This window comes from Schistosoma mansoni, chromosome 1 (genome assembly GCF_000237925.1).
Source record: "Schistosoma mansoni strain Puerto Rico chromosome 1, complete genome".
NCBI lineage: Eukaryota > Metazoa > Platyhelminthes > Trematoda > Strigeidida > Schistosomatidae > Schistosoma > Schistosoma mansoni.
The window spans coordinates 57,226,587-57,239,659 of record NC_031495.1 but is presented as its reverse complement, the minus strand read 5'-3'; the positions used below and the strand labels follow the sequence as shown (position 1 = coordinate 57,239,659).

Here is a 13,073-nt window from a genome sequence, read left to right as displayed (position 1 = left end):
AAAATCCTAGAGAACAAAATTGAAATGTATATATAGTATCTCTTATCTTTATTCACAAATCTTTGTATTTTGTTATTATTATTATTATTGGTTAAATATCATTATTAATCCCCCCTAGACATGATTCATTCACATTGCATTGATCCCTCCTTATTACGTCTCACTAATTTTTCACACAATTTAGTCTTCCACTTGATCGAATTGTAATTGCACTATCATATATCTCTCTCACCCTATCTGACCCATATTTATATTCTGATCACAGATCTTAATTTTCCACTTAATATATATACAGATTCAAGTTAACATTCTATATGAGTCATATCAACATTAACAATTTTATTCTATTTGGTTTGACAATCCTAAATTTACATGCATTATGCGCACTACTGAGGGGTTCCACCTGGCCAGAGAATTTTTCGAAAAGAATATTCTTCGTCCAAATATTAGTCTTTTAGTACTCATGATCTCAACTATTAAAATTACTACAATATCCACAAAAACCCCTTCTGATGTTTGTTTTAATTGTTTATATCCATTTCAAAATATTTTGTTTTTCATTTCATTAATTTATTTATATTTCCATATGCTACTTTTAATGTTGACTTCCTGTTGAACTTTAAGTCTTTTATAATCGGTACAGATTTGAAAGAATAATTTCGGCTTTATATTTTAACTATACTGATGGTATTAACAGAGTTTTTTACCTGTCTAAATGAATAATTTCAAATGCTCACAAAAAAGAAAAACAATAAACTATTTTATAAACACTTTAGTGTGGTCTTTTACTTTCTACTCAAATAAACACTAATGAATTCTTAACAAAAACGAATTCATGATTCTGTAACTTGTGGTGATTTTCAACTATAGAATGATATTAACTGCTAAAACCATGAAATTTAGAAAGAACTGAATAGTCTTTAGTAGTTATTAACTATAATACAGTAAGTGATTAAACAAAATGTTCATCATATGTGACAGTTAGTGTCGAACTTTGAAGTAAACGCTATATTGTAATCAATCTTGTGATGCTGAAACTTCAAGGGTCAGCAAAGTCGTCTAGCAGACACTAGGAACACGATCTAAAGATTATCGTTTGTTCATCAATTTTAACTTTCTTACAGTTGTAGTGAAGTTGTTGGGGATGGTTGGAAGAAAGTTAGGGGTGGCCAAACCAAAACGTGGCATCTGTGCTTAAAGTCACTAACTTCTAGTCTGAGCCATGTTGGTAGATGCAGAATACTTGGTTGGGGTTCACGTGACTATCTTGACCGATGGTTGGTGACTCTGGGTGACATGTATCAGAATCGATCACAATGGAGTCGGTGTTTACACTCTTTGTCTTCCCTTAGACCATGATATTAAACTTGCTTCATATCTTTCTTTCTACGAACTAATTCTTTCTTCCTGTTATATACCCTTATACACAATCTGTCTTTTAAGTGTTACTACCATTGAAGTAAATTTGGTGTTCATCTTGTTATGTTAATGATGTGTGGCAACTTGAACGGATGCATATATGTTCCTGGTCCTACATTGTAGCTGACTGACTGACTGTAGTGAAATGTTTAACGAACTAAAAGGCCCTGAAACCTGTTTGAGCACGTTAAAATATAATTTCTAGTATTTAGATTGAAGGAATGTTATTTGAGAATCCAAGAATTCATAATCGAAGTGAATTAGGTTACATTAATAAGTATCATCACACATAAGAAACAACAATCTCTAAGTGCTTACTACAAATGATTAAAACCATTCAATTTTGGTTATTAACATATTGTAACACTTAAATGTATTACATTTACATTATCACCTTAATTGGCTTTAATGCTTATAGAGTAGGAATGCCCAACTACTACATATTATAATCACGAGTTTACACAGAAGGTTTTATGAGGACCTTTGCACATTTTTTAAAAATTTTGGGTGGAAAAACACTAAAAGCCAACGAGAACTGAATAGCTATTTCGTTCGCTTTTCAAACTTGTTCCCAGTAGGCAACCATGAACAGACATTGTATCGTGTTCAGATTACCATAGTCCCTTAAATGATCCTAAAACTCCTCCTGATGCTTGTGACTGAATCCCGTTTATTTGTTTTATAACGCAATTTTTATTCACTGTTCATCACCTAGTGACCAATTCGTTTCTATTCGACTGCTTTATATTGAATGTATTCGTTAGCTGGAAATTGTAGAAACACTGGATTAGTTAAGGGAATTTGTGATTTGCTGCTATATGTAGTAGAAAGAAAGAAATATTTATTAAGGAAATGAAAGTAGATAGTAGTTTCTTTTGTCCTTCTTTATGACCATAAATTATTCAAAGAGCATAACTTTCAAGTATACAATGTAAATGAATATACACGCGTACTCATGCTAACAAATGAAACACATGAATTCATCAACATTACTCCACATAAAAAATTGGTTGTTTACAACTGCATTGAAAGTTACTTTCTCTAATATGCTCAACCTTCAACATTTTAATCATGAAAAGATTTCCTAAGATTCATTTTGTTATATAGTTATTGTTAAGATAGTATACTGTTCATGAATTTTACACCTAGATTTTATCCAAAATAGTTGGGGTTACAATGTTACATTTATTTACAAAAGTCAAACTACCCAAAGAATTGTGTGCTTGGATATCCCAATTGTTGTTTAGGACTACAATTGATCAGTCTCTTATTGACATATGTGCTCATTCATATGTACTCATTCAACAGTTTTATCTTCTATGTATGTTTTATTGATGTCATGCAAACTGTATTTCACCTAAAATTAAAGAGATTATTTGGCTTATATCCTTTTAGATTGTAAGAGTGATAGTATATGTTTTTCTTATGGTTGATTGCTTTTCATTTGCTAAATTATTCAGTAAGTCTTGACTCCGTTAACTACACATTTGATTCAAATTTTTTTACTCATAACAAAGATTTTAATTTGAAACATCACAAGGACAACGTACTAATCTGCTCAGTAGTTTATAGTCGTCCATTTGATTTAAACCTGGAATAAAAATATCTCCTTTTCAGCAGAATGAGAAATTTCTTCAATACATCAGAGGGGCAGTTCCTCAAACAATAGACTGGTTTTGTTGTTTGTGTTTACTGTTTGAAAAAAGAACATATTTAATTTTATTCTTAAAATTATATGAATAAAGTATCAATGAATTACCAATATTTCATCTATTAAAAACGTATATTCATACATCGGTCACTTCACTTACCAGTACGTGTATAAAATACAGCTCTATTTCTATATTCATAATGATTATGAAATGCTTGATTGATTTCCATACGAACTGTTGGTGTTGTTTCGGAACCCCATAAAAATTGACATATACTACTACGTGACATGACATTTGCTCTTGAATAATGAGTTAACAGTAAAAATCCATCAGAACAATAAACAATAGGATAATACTTTCTTTGTGCATTACCAAGTACAAAATTTGCATCTGAAATGATAAACAAATTAGAATAGATAACAGCTAATTATAATTTATGGATAAAAGTGAAACATTGTGTTATATCAATAAATATTCTGGAGGGAATTGGACTGTGAAAAGTTTGATAGTTAAGTGCTGGTCGTGCAAGCTGAAATGATTTTCAATATTTATTTCTTACTAATCGGAACATATATGGCTGGATTGATACATTTTTGTCATTTACATTTGACTAAGACTAACTGTCATTTAACCAAACGTTTTCCACATGTGAAGGTGTTTACAGCATACATAACATGATAAGACCTAGATGCGAAAATGAATACTGACTTTTGTTTAATCATACTTGAAATCCTACGTTTTTCCAACACTAGTTAGATATTTTATCAGCTAGACAAAAAATAAACTATTAACAAGATCTAAGTACCTTAAACGTTAAGTTAATGTTAAATATATGAGGAGTCCCACAATAGGACGAAACGGCCGTCCAGTGTTTCCAGGTTTTCCCTGGTGGTCTAGCTTCAATTGCTCACGCTTTCAACTATGAAAATATTAAATCTCCACAAAACCCCTTCTGATAATAATGTTAAAACGCGTATCCGAGTGAAATAGATTAAATCGTATAAACTCTATTCACATAAATAATATAAACCGTAATCAACTAGAATTATGTAGTAGGCATAGATGATAAATTGTTGATTTGTTAAGCTTTATGCTATGCAATAAATGAATAGTGATAAATACTTTCTAACTACTCATGTTTTCTTAATATACCTTACAAACGTCTGATCCAACACAAAGACGAAAAAAAGTTCCGTAAAACGACAAATGATAGGCAATACTGCTTAATAGTAAAGGTAAACTGAACATTTTGTTCTTGTGTATTAACAGTCACGATTTTGAGAATACGAGAAATAATATAATCCTTCTATAAGCCAACTAATCTAATACAATTAATCCAAACTAAGTTATATAAAAAGAATTCATTTTATTAAAAAACCAGAGTTGTTTTTTTTAATTGAGATGATTGGCCACATCATAATAACAAGTAATCCTCAGGATATATCACTGTCATTTAGATGGCTAATGTTTGACTGAAGTCAATAGGACTAGATTCACAGTTCTTAGCCATTTAACCCTGAATTTATATCAATATATGTCAGATATTTTTCTGAAGATACTTTAAATTATAACTAATTTTGGTTAAACATGTATTAAGAACTAAGAAGCATTGACGATCGCTTTCACCTTAAGACCGAAATCCCCAGTAATTTTTGCCAATCTTTCGTTGAGAACTGGATCCAGAATCTTAACAGACTATGTTGAGCACATTGGTTTTTGATCAGTGATTTGTATCCAGTGGTTTGTATTTTCGATTTAAGTCAGTCCAAGACCGTATACGAGCATCAACCAGTCCAAACAGTGATAATTATTTTAGTTACGGAAATGTAGATCACTGGATTCCAACTCACTGGTTTCTATGAGACCAGAAAGATCTATGTACAATACCTGACAGACTTATTAATGTGGCCTACACAGAAATTCCATAAAGGGATGAAATAACAATTCATTACTCTTGAATTTTCACTGGTTGTCTAGTGAAAAATCAGTCTCTATGGTGAATTAGCCCCAAAAAGAACAAACTCTACAAACCTTCTGTCTCAATAAGAATTATATGACAAATGGAAATATACATTTCTCTAAAAATAAAATATTACAGAATTATTCAGGTTTATTCAGATAGAACGATTCATCATGGTTTCCATAGCAATCTAATTATTTAAAAAGATGAATATAAATAACATTTTCAATACAAATGTCAAGACAGTTCTACTGTATCGGGAGGAAACCTGCAGAACTACGAAAGCCATCATCCGAAATATATAAGTGTTTATTAACAGTTGTCTGCGCAAAATATTTCGGATCCATTGGCCAGTCACTATGAGCAACAACCTACTGTGGGAGAGAACAAACCAGATTCCATCCAATGGAGGAAGAAATCAGGAAGAACTGCTGGAAGCGTATCGGATATACATTGAGGAAATCACCCAACTGCATCACAAGGCAAGCCCTCATTCGGAATCCTCGAAGCCAACGGAGAAGAGGAAGACCAAAGAACACATTACGCCGAAAAATGGAGACAGACATGAGAAAAATGAATAAAAATTGGATAGAAGTAGAAAGGCAGGCCTATGACAGAGTGGGTTGGAGAATGCTGATCGCGGCCTACGGTCCATTGGGGTGTAATAGGCGTAAGTAAGTAAGTAACACATTATTCAATGAATGTGTCTCACAAGCCATTAACAATTTGACTTATAATTAAACATTGACGACAGTTTCAGAAACTAGTATGATTTTAGTAGGACAAATGACAGTTATAAAATAAAAACCAAAAAAAATTGTGGCTTCCCATAAAGCTGAAGTTCAAAATAAATGAATTCTATAAATTCTTATATGGCATACTAAAAAAATATTCTTGTGGATATAATCTTTGTTGTTCATTTTTGTGTCAACTAACAGTTAAATGCCTGGTGGCTTGATTGATTGTCTGGGTTACCTATTCCAACCATATACATATCCCTAAAAGTTATCTGTTTCCTTGTTTGTCTTAAAACATCATTATGTCTATTAAGTGCATAACTTATTTATGTACGTTTATGAAACATTTAAGGCGTTTTGTAGTACAGTTTATGCAAAATTACAATCAGAGATTTTGTGGTGGTTGGTAATATTCATTGAAAAGAATGAACATTATTCAGATGTTGATTCCTAAACTGATAACATTTAACAGGCAATCACTCAGTATTATTCGTCAGGTTCGATCAAGAAATAAGAAAAGGAAGCTTGTTGAAGTACTATGTGCTGAGAATTCTATATTGTACCAAATATTGAATATTGAATAAAGGCGTTAACCACAAAAATGAAAATTAAAACAGAGGAAAAATCACATTGTTTTGTGTCTTCATGGATGTCTACTGATTTGGTTGGTTCTTTGACTCTGATAAGCATACAAAATTATTGCAGATTTTCAAAATTTCTTCAAGAGTTAAGCAAAATTAAATTCTATGTCTTTATTCAGCAAAACATCACACTAATCTGTATTAGCCATTCATAATTACTGTTGTCATTCCATAAAATATTACTGCCCTATTTCAAATTTACTCATTGTACATATTACGTAATAACAGTTTTGATAACCGTGATGTAGCAAATGTCTGCGGAGGTTTCCTTTTTAATTACTGAGTATGAAACTCTGAAAGTAATAAAGTTACTATAAAAGCTATTGATCTCAATGTTAAAAGTTACTTATTGCCTCGCATGATTGAAAACCTTGTATTCAAGTCTTCTAATTATATGCAGGAGCCTTTTGGATAAAAAAAAAGCCACATTACCCAATAAATAATCACATTAAATATATCTCTTTAATGCTGAACCTAAGATGACTTTTTTTAAAGCAAAAATTGTACAATTCCACGGTTTCCATTTTTAAAAATTTTTGATGTGCTCTAGGGAATTGAGAATTTTTTCAATAATTAATTGACATATGATATTAGTCTAGGCCATTACCACCATTTACATAATCTCTATAAATAGTCATAGAATTACTTAACTTTTATCTGTTGACTCTATATGTCAAATTTGTAGTCAAAGATAGTACATAGGCAAACTTCTATCGACTTAAATTATCCTTTAGACAAAACAATCAACCGAGAAAATAATTGGCATAGAATTTGATACATTTTACATAATAAAAGGGATAATTTTTTTAAAGAAAAATATCCAGAATTTAATTTTTCAGTCACACCTGTTCAACTGACAGACGAATGTCAAATAGGACGATTAAATACATGTTAAGGACGAAAAATGTTAAAAGTAAACTAAAGCTTATATGTCAAAAGTAATTTTTGTGTAAGCCGAAAGTAAAATTCAGCTTTATATTCCTTTCAGTAACATCATAACAAAAATGTTATCTAAATGTCTTCGTGTAAATTAGGATCACTCTTCTTAGAGTATTTAACATAAAGAAAGGAGCGATCTTGATACTTTTTATTATGATCGTGTTTATAATCTCCAATAGTGTAAAATAAATATTTTACTCCTATATTGTCTGATTGACGATATGACTCAGAATTCTTTGTCAAGTATATTCTCAAGAATCTCAGTCACTGGGGACAAGATAGTTCTCGTAGTTCAATAGCATACTATGAGCTAAAAATGGAATCCAAAGTAATACTTTGAAAAAAAGTTTTCTTGTTCAACTGACAGCCGAATGTCAAATGAGACGATTGAATACATGCTATAGACTAATAGGCTTACAGAAGAAAATGTCAAAAGTATTTCAAAGCTTATATGTCAAAAGTAATTTTTGTGTAAGCCGAAAGTAAAATTCAGCTTTATATTCCTTCCAGTAACATCATAACAAAAATGTCATCTAAATGTCTTCTTGTAAATTAGGATCAGTCTTGTTAGAGTACATAACATAAAGAAACGAACAATCTTGATATTTTATCATTATGATCATGTTTGTAATTCCCAACAGTGTAAAATAAATATTTTATATTTTCTTCCTTAAACTTTTAAACTCCTCTGAATTGTCAAATTGACGATATGACTCATAATTCTTCACCAAGTACATTCTCAAGAATCCCAGTCACTGAGGAAAAGATGGTCTTCGTAGTTCAATAACATACTACCCGCTAAAAATGGAGAGAAAACATCCTAAGTGATGGGCAAAGGATTAAATTCTGCACAAAAAAAATTCACTGGGTCTCAGTAATTAGAAGGCTTAAACTTCAAGTGAATAATTTTATTATTCAAAAACAAATGAACCGCTTTGACCTTTTTTTGATCTAAAGAGTTGTAATCTGATATCTAACTTAAAAGTCTTGTTCTTCTTAAATCTCTTCGATGTTTGTCATATTATCATTTTAAGTATTAAGAAAGATAGTCGAAAGATTTATTCTTAAGTTCATTTACATTCGAAACCACTTCCTTTCACTTCGATTACATCACTTTTCTCAAATTCATAATTTTTTTGTAACTGACTGATCTCAACTAAGGTTATTCTTAATGATAATCAGTTTATTCTTATTTCCTTTATTACATAATTAGTTAATTTTTTAGATTTATGTTCTCTCATTATAATGTTCGATGATCAAGAATCTTCTCTAATGTATTTGCAACACTTTAAATCTTTTTAATTTCATTATATTTATCTGAATTGTCCCTCCAACGTGTCGATACGATTTCACATATAACCAGTTTCATTGTTATACATTAAGTTTATGATGGCTGAAAGCATGAGTCAATTGAAGTTAGACCACCACGGAAAATCTGGAAGCACTGGACAGCCCTTTTGCCCTATTGTGAGACTCCTCAGCAGTGCGTATCCACGATCTCGCCTCGCTTCAATTGGATCATGCTTTCAACTATGAAAATACTGAAATCTCCACAAAAACCCCTTCAAGTTTATGTTAATTATAATATTAAAATATTGTAAGCTTTAAACAGCTAATAAGAAACTAATGAAACAAAATGGATTTATGCTATCTTGCTCAATCTTTTTGTTCGTGCTCTTTCCAATGTATTCTGTATTAATTAATTTCTTGGAAATTCAAATTATTCTAAACGTTGACGAGAAATTAACTGAATACAACAAGTTCACTGGATTCTTAAAATATTGTCATTCTTGATGAATAGAGGCTACCAGGGAAATCCAGGACTCGTCAGCTGGATATACCTGCATTCATCTTTGCTTATAATGTTTATGAATTAGGGCAATATCACGGAAATACGCAGAGTATGTACATATACCAATAAGAGTCTGATCAATTGTAATCCTAAACATCGATAAAAGATTCAAGGAGACAATGCCAAGTTTATTGTCATTCTTGGTTTATGTAAACTCATCAAGTCATCCAAGTGGGATGATTATTTTTTCCATTCGTATGACTAGTGAAGTAATTAAACAGATTTGAACCTGTGTTTACTGATAATGAATTGAACTGAACCTTTAAATTTTTCAGGTATATTCTTAATTAAATGGACATGTTTGCATGGGTTTTTGATATTTCTTCAGAGAGATTTATGCACATATTTCGTTTTTTTAAACAATGATTTATTGAATTAAAAGTGATACAAAAGACTGATGAACCGACTCTGAGCAGTTACATAGCCGGGTTAATAAAAATAAAGTGGTCGGAATAAAACAATGTAAAATTTATGTATTAAATTTCTTTTGTTATGCTTGTTTGAATTTTCCCATTAATGTTTAAGATTACATATTGTATACCTTATGCGGATTGCCTCGATATTGCCTGAAGTCACAAGCACTATAGGCGAAGATAGATGGTGGCTAGCATTGGAATCCAGGATGTACGTTTCGCCTCATTGAAGACTCGTCATCTGGGTGTGCCTGAATCCCAGAGTTGATATTCAGGACTCAGTAGCTAAATAGATAACGTGGGTGGGTTCGAGTCCCATGACGCTCATCTTGGATTCCATTGCTAGCTACCATCCATATATATATTAGTTAGATGAAAAATTTCATAGTTACTTACAACAAAGAAGCATTTTCAATTTGAACAGTTTACACATTTATTGTGTGGTTAGGAAGTTTACATAACTTTACTTAACAATATAAAAGCATAATGTGGACCTAATCTGCACATAACATAAGACAAACTTCAAAACTATGCTAACATAAACTTTTAATCTATCACTGTAATCAAGAAAAAGACTCCATCATATCATACTGTTATTTACAAGCGTGTTTATTATTACTTGCGGTTTGTGAAATGTCCGTGGAATTTTCTTTAAAAAGTAGTCTACAATAGTAATGTTAAGTAAATAGTGAAGCGACATACTTTATACTTCATATTATGTAGATTCTCTGGATAATTTAGGCTGATTTTAAGTATTTCCTATTTAAACATACTTTGGCATGTTGTAAATGTAAAATGTCAGCTTACATTATGACGTTAAATATCCCTTTTTTAATAAGACTATGAATTATGGAATTCAGTTTATGATTTTAAAGTTTATCTATCCAAACAAGAACAACATAGTCCCCATTAGTATATTCATATTTTGTATAATTTTTCTTTATTTTTCAAACACTTGACATTTATTCAATGCTACCATAAATGATAAAATAAACTAGAACGTAATATGTATTACAATGGTTTATACAGATCTTATTGCCAGTCTGTATATTAGTCATATGTTATTGTCAAGAAAGAAGTGTTCAGATACATAAAATAGTATATTCATAGATTGATTAGATTTTTAAAGTTTGAAAAATCATATACATTAAATGTCACCTAGTATATCAAATGTATAAGAAGTGCAAAGCTCTAATGATAATGAAAAAAAGTTGAATGGCAACTGCGGTGGAATGTGGGACAAGCGCTTTAATCTATTTGAAACTCACTAGTTCAACATACTTGTCATAGTGATTTTTAAATCGAAGCTACTAAATTAAAAAAAAACCATAAACTTATTTAATTAGTATGAAGTAGTACATACATAATTAAAGTCTCGAGTCCCTCTAGTCGAATACAGCCCTTAATATCAACACTAGGGTAATTTAACTTCTTATAAATACAAAACTGCAGATTACGTCTAGTATCTTAAGTCTGTTTAACTATATCCACGTTTTTTTTACACGATTTAAATAATAATGAATATATTCCCATCATGGGACAGAAATAGCTATATTATTTGACAATCGAGTCAGTCTGAAATCGAATGAATTCCAAGAAAGTGTTCAAAATCAAGATGTATTGAGTTACGTTATCTTGAGTGTGAAATTCTCAACAGTTCACACTCATCACTAAATCGTTTGAAAGCTAATCCTTTTGCTATATACAATATCTTTTTGATGAAAGGCAGCTGCAATGTTTAAAGGATCGTTACAAGGCCATTTCAAATAATAATTTTGTAATTTTTATAACCAAGTTTATTTTAATAAAAAAAGAAAGATGAGACTATAATTTATAGATGACCTTTGAGAGACGCTAAAAATAACTTGAGAATGTCCACCTACATACTACGGCTAAATTAGGGTTATAAATCAGTGTGAGGAATGAAGATTATTATTTACAGTTGATGGTTAAGGTTAGGAATAAGATATCAGGATTTCTTCATGCATCGACACCAGCTATAATGCCGAAACTAAATTTAGCTAAATGAATTAATTAAATTCACGCCAAAATTCAAGACCTGTTATCATAAATCTTATTGGTTCGTCCATAAATTATAGTCTCGCCAATAAAACATTTTAAATGAAGAAACTAACATTAAAAAAATTTTGAATACACATTTTACGTGGAAAACTCTTGAAAATACCATCATCTCAAGGTCAGATGATTTAGAATCAAAGTCAGAAGGGGTATTTTATGTGGATATTATAGTAATTTTATCAGTTGAGATCATGAGTCAATTGAAGCTAGACCACCATGGAAAACCTGGAAACACTGAACGGCCGTTTCGTCCTAGAGGTTAAGCGTTCGCGCGCGAGATCGATAAAACCCGGGTTCGAATCTCGCGAAGTGGGATCATGGATGCGTACTGATGAGGAGTCTCACAATGAAACAAAACGGCCAACTAGTGCTTCCAGGTTTTCCATAGTGGTCTAGCTTCAATTGACTCATGATCTCAACTAGTAAAATTCGTAGCAATGCTCGAACTATCAATAGAATAATTACAAAACTATATTTTTGTTTTTAAGAAAAATTGTAAGATGACATAATGTGCGTATAAAATAAACTGCTTTTTATATATTTTTGTACAATTATTTCATATACTCTATACATCATAACTTGATATGTGAATAAGTGGTCAATAGCGAGAAGTGAATATACAATTGAAAGATTGTATGATATTTTTCCAAATTCAGTGTTTAGAATGTTTTAAGTTTTTTCCTTTATAGTTGAAACTGAATTTCATCAATACAGTTTTGCTATATGAGACGTAGAGAACTACGAAAACCATCATCCAGAAGATACAGGTGTTTATTGACAGTTGTCTACGCAAGATACTTCGGATCCGTTGGCCAGACACTATCAGCAACAACCTACTGTGGGAGAGAACAAACCAAATTCCATCCAATGGAGGAAATAATCATGAAGAAGAGCTGGAAGTGGATAGTGGACACATTGAGGAATGCGGCGAACTGCGTCACAAGACAAGCCCTCATATGGAATCCTGAAGGTCGAAGGAGAAGAGGGAGACAAAAGAACACATTACGCCGAGAAACGGAGACAGACATGAGAAGAATGAACAAAAGTTGGATAGAACTAGTAGTGAAAGTTCAGGATAAAGTGAGTTAGAGAATGCTGGTCGGCGGCCTATGCTCCATTGGGAGTAACAGCGGTGACTAAGTAATTAAGAATTTCATTACCCATTACAAGCTATTTTCTAGTTTTTTTGAATATTTCTCTTTTAATATTGAACCTCTTAACCAAAATAATTTGAAAATATTTAAAATTTCAGATTCAACGTATCAATATATTATTGGATTAAAATATTAGTTTAGAATTAATTTTTAATGTAAAATGGAAATTAAAACTTATTCTGTGGTGTAGGTTACTTATATCCACATAAGTAGTATATGGTTCTGGT

General features: G+C 31.2%; 1 protein-coding gene across 1 annotated transcript in view; it reads right to left on the bottom strand.

Annotated features, from left to right (window-relative positions):
• Positions 1–10,901, bottom strand: part of Smp_196370 (putative voltage-gated potassium channel) — a gene marked incomplete at both ends in the record, with an annotated part of 83,142 nt that extends 72,241 nt beyond the window's left edge. Inside the window, 2 exon segments of the mRNA XM_018794972.1 lie at positions 3,231–3,461; positions 10,895–10,901. Of these exon segments, the coding sequence (XP_018649331.1) occupies positions 3,231–3,461; positions 10,895–10,901 (238 nt within the window).
• Positions 10,902–13,073: the final 2,172 nt, after the last annotated feature.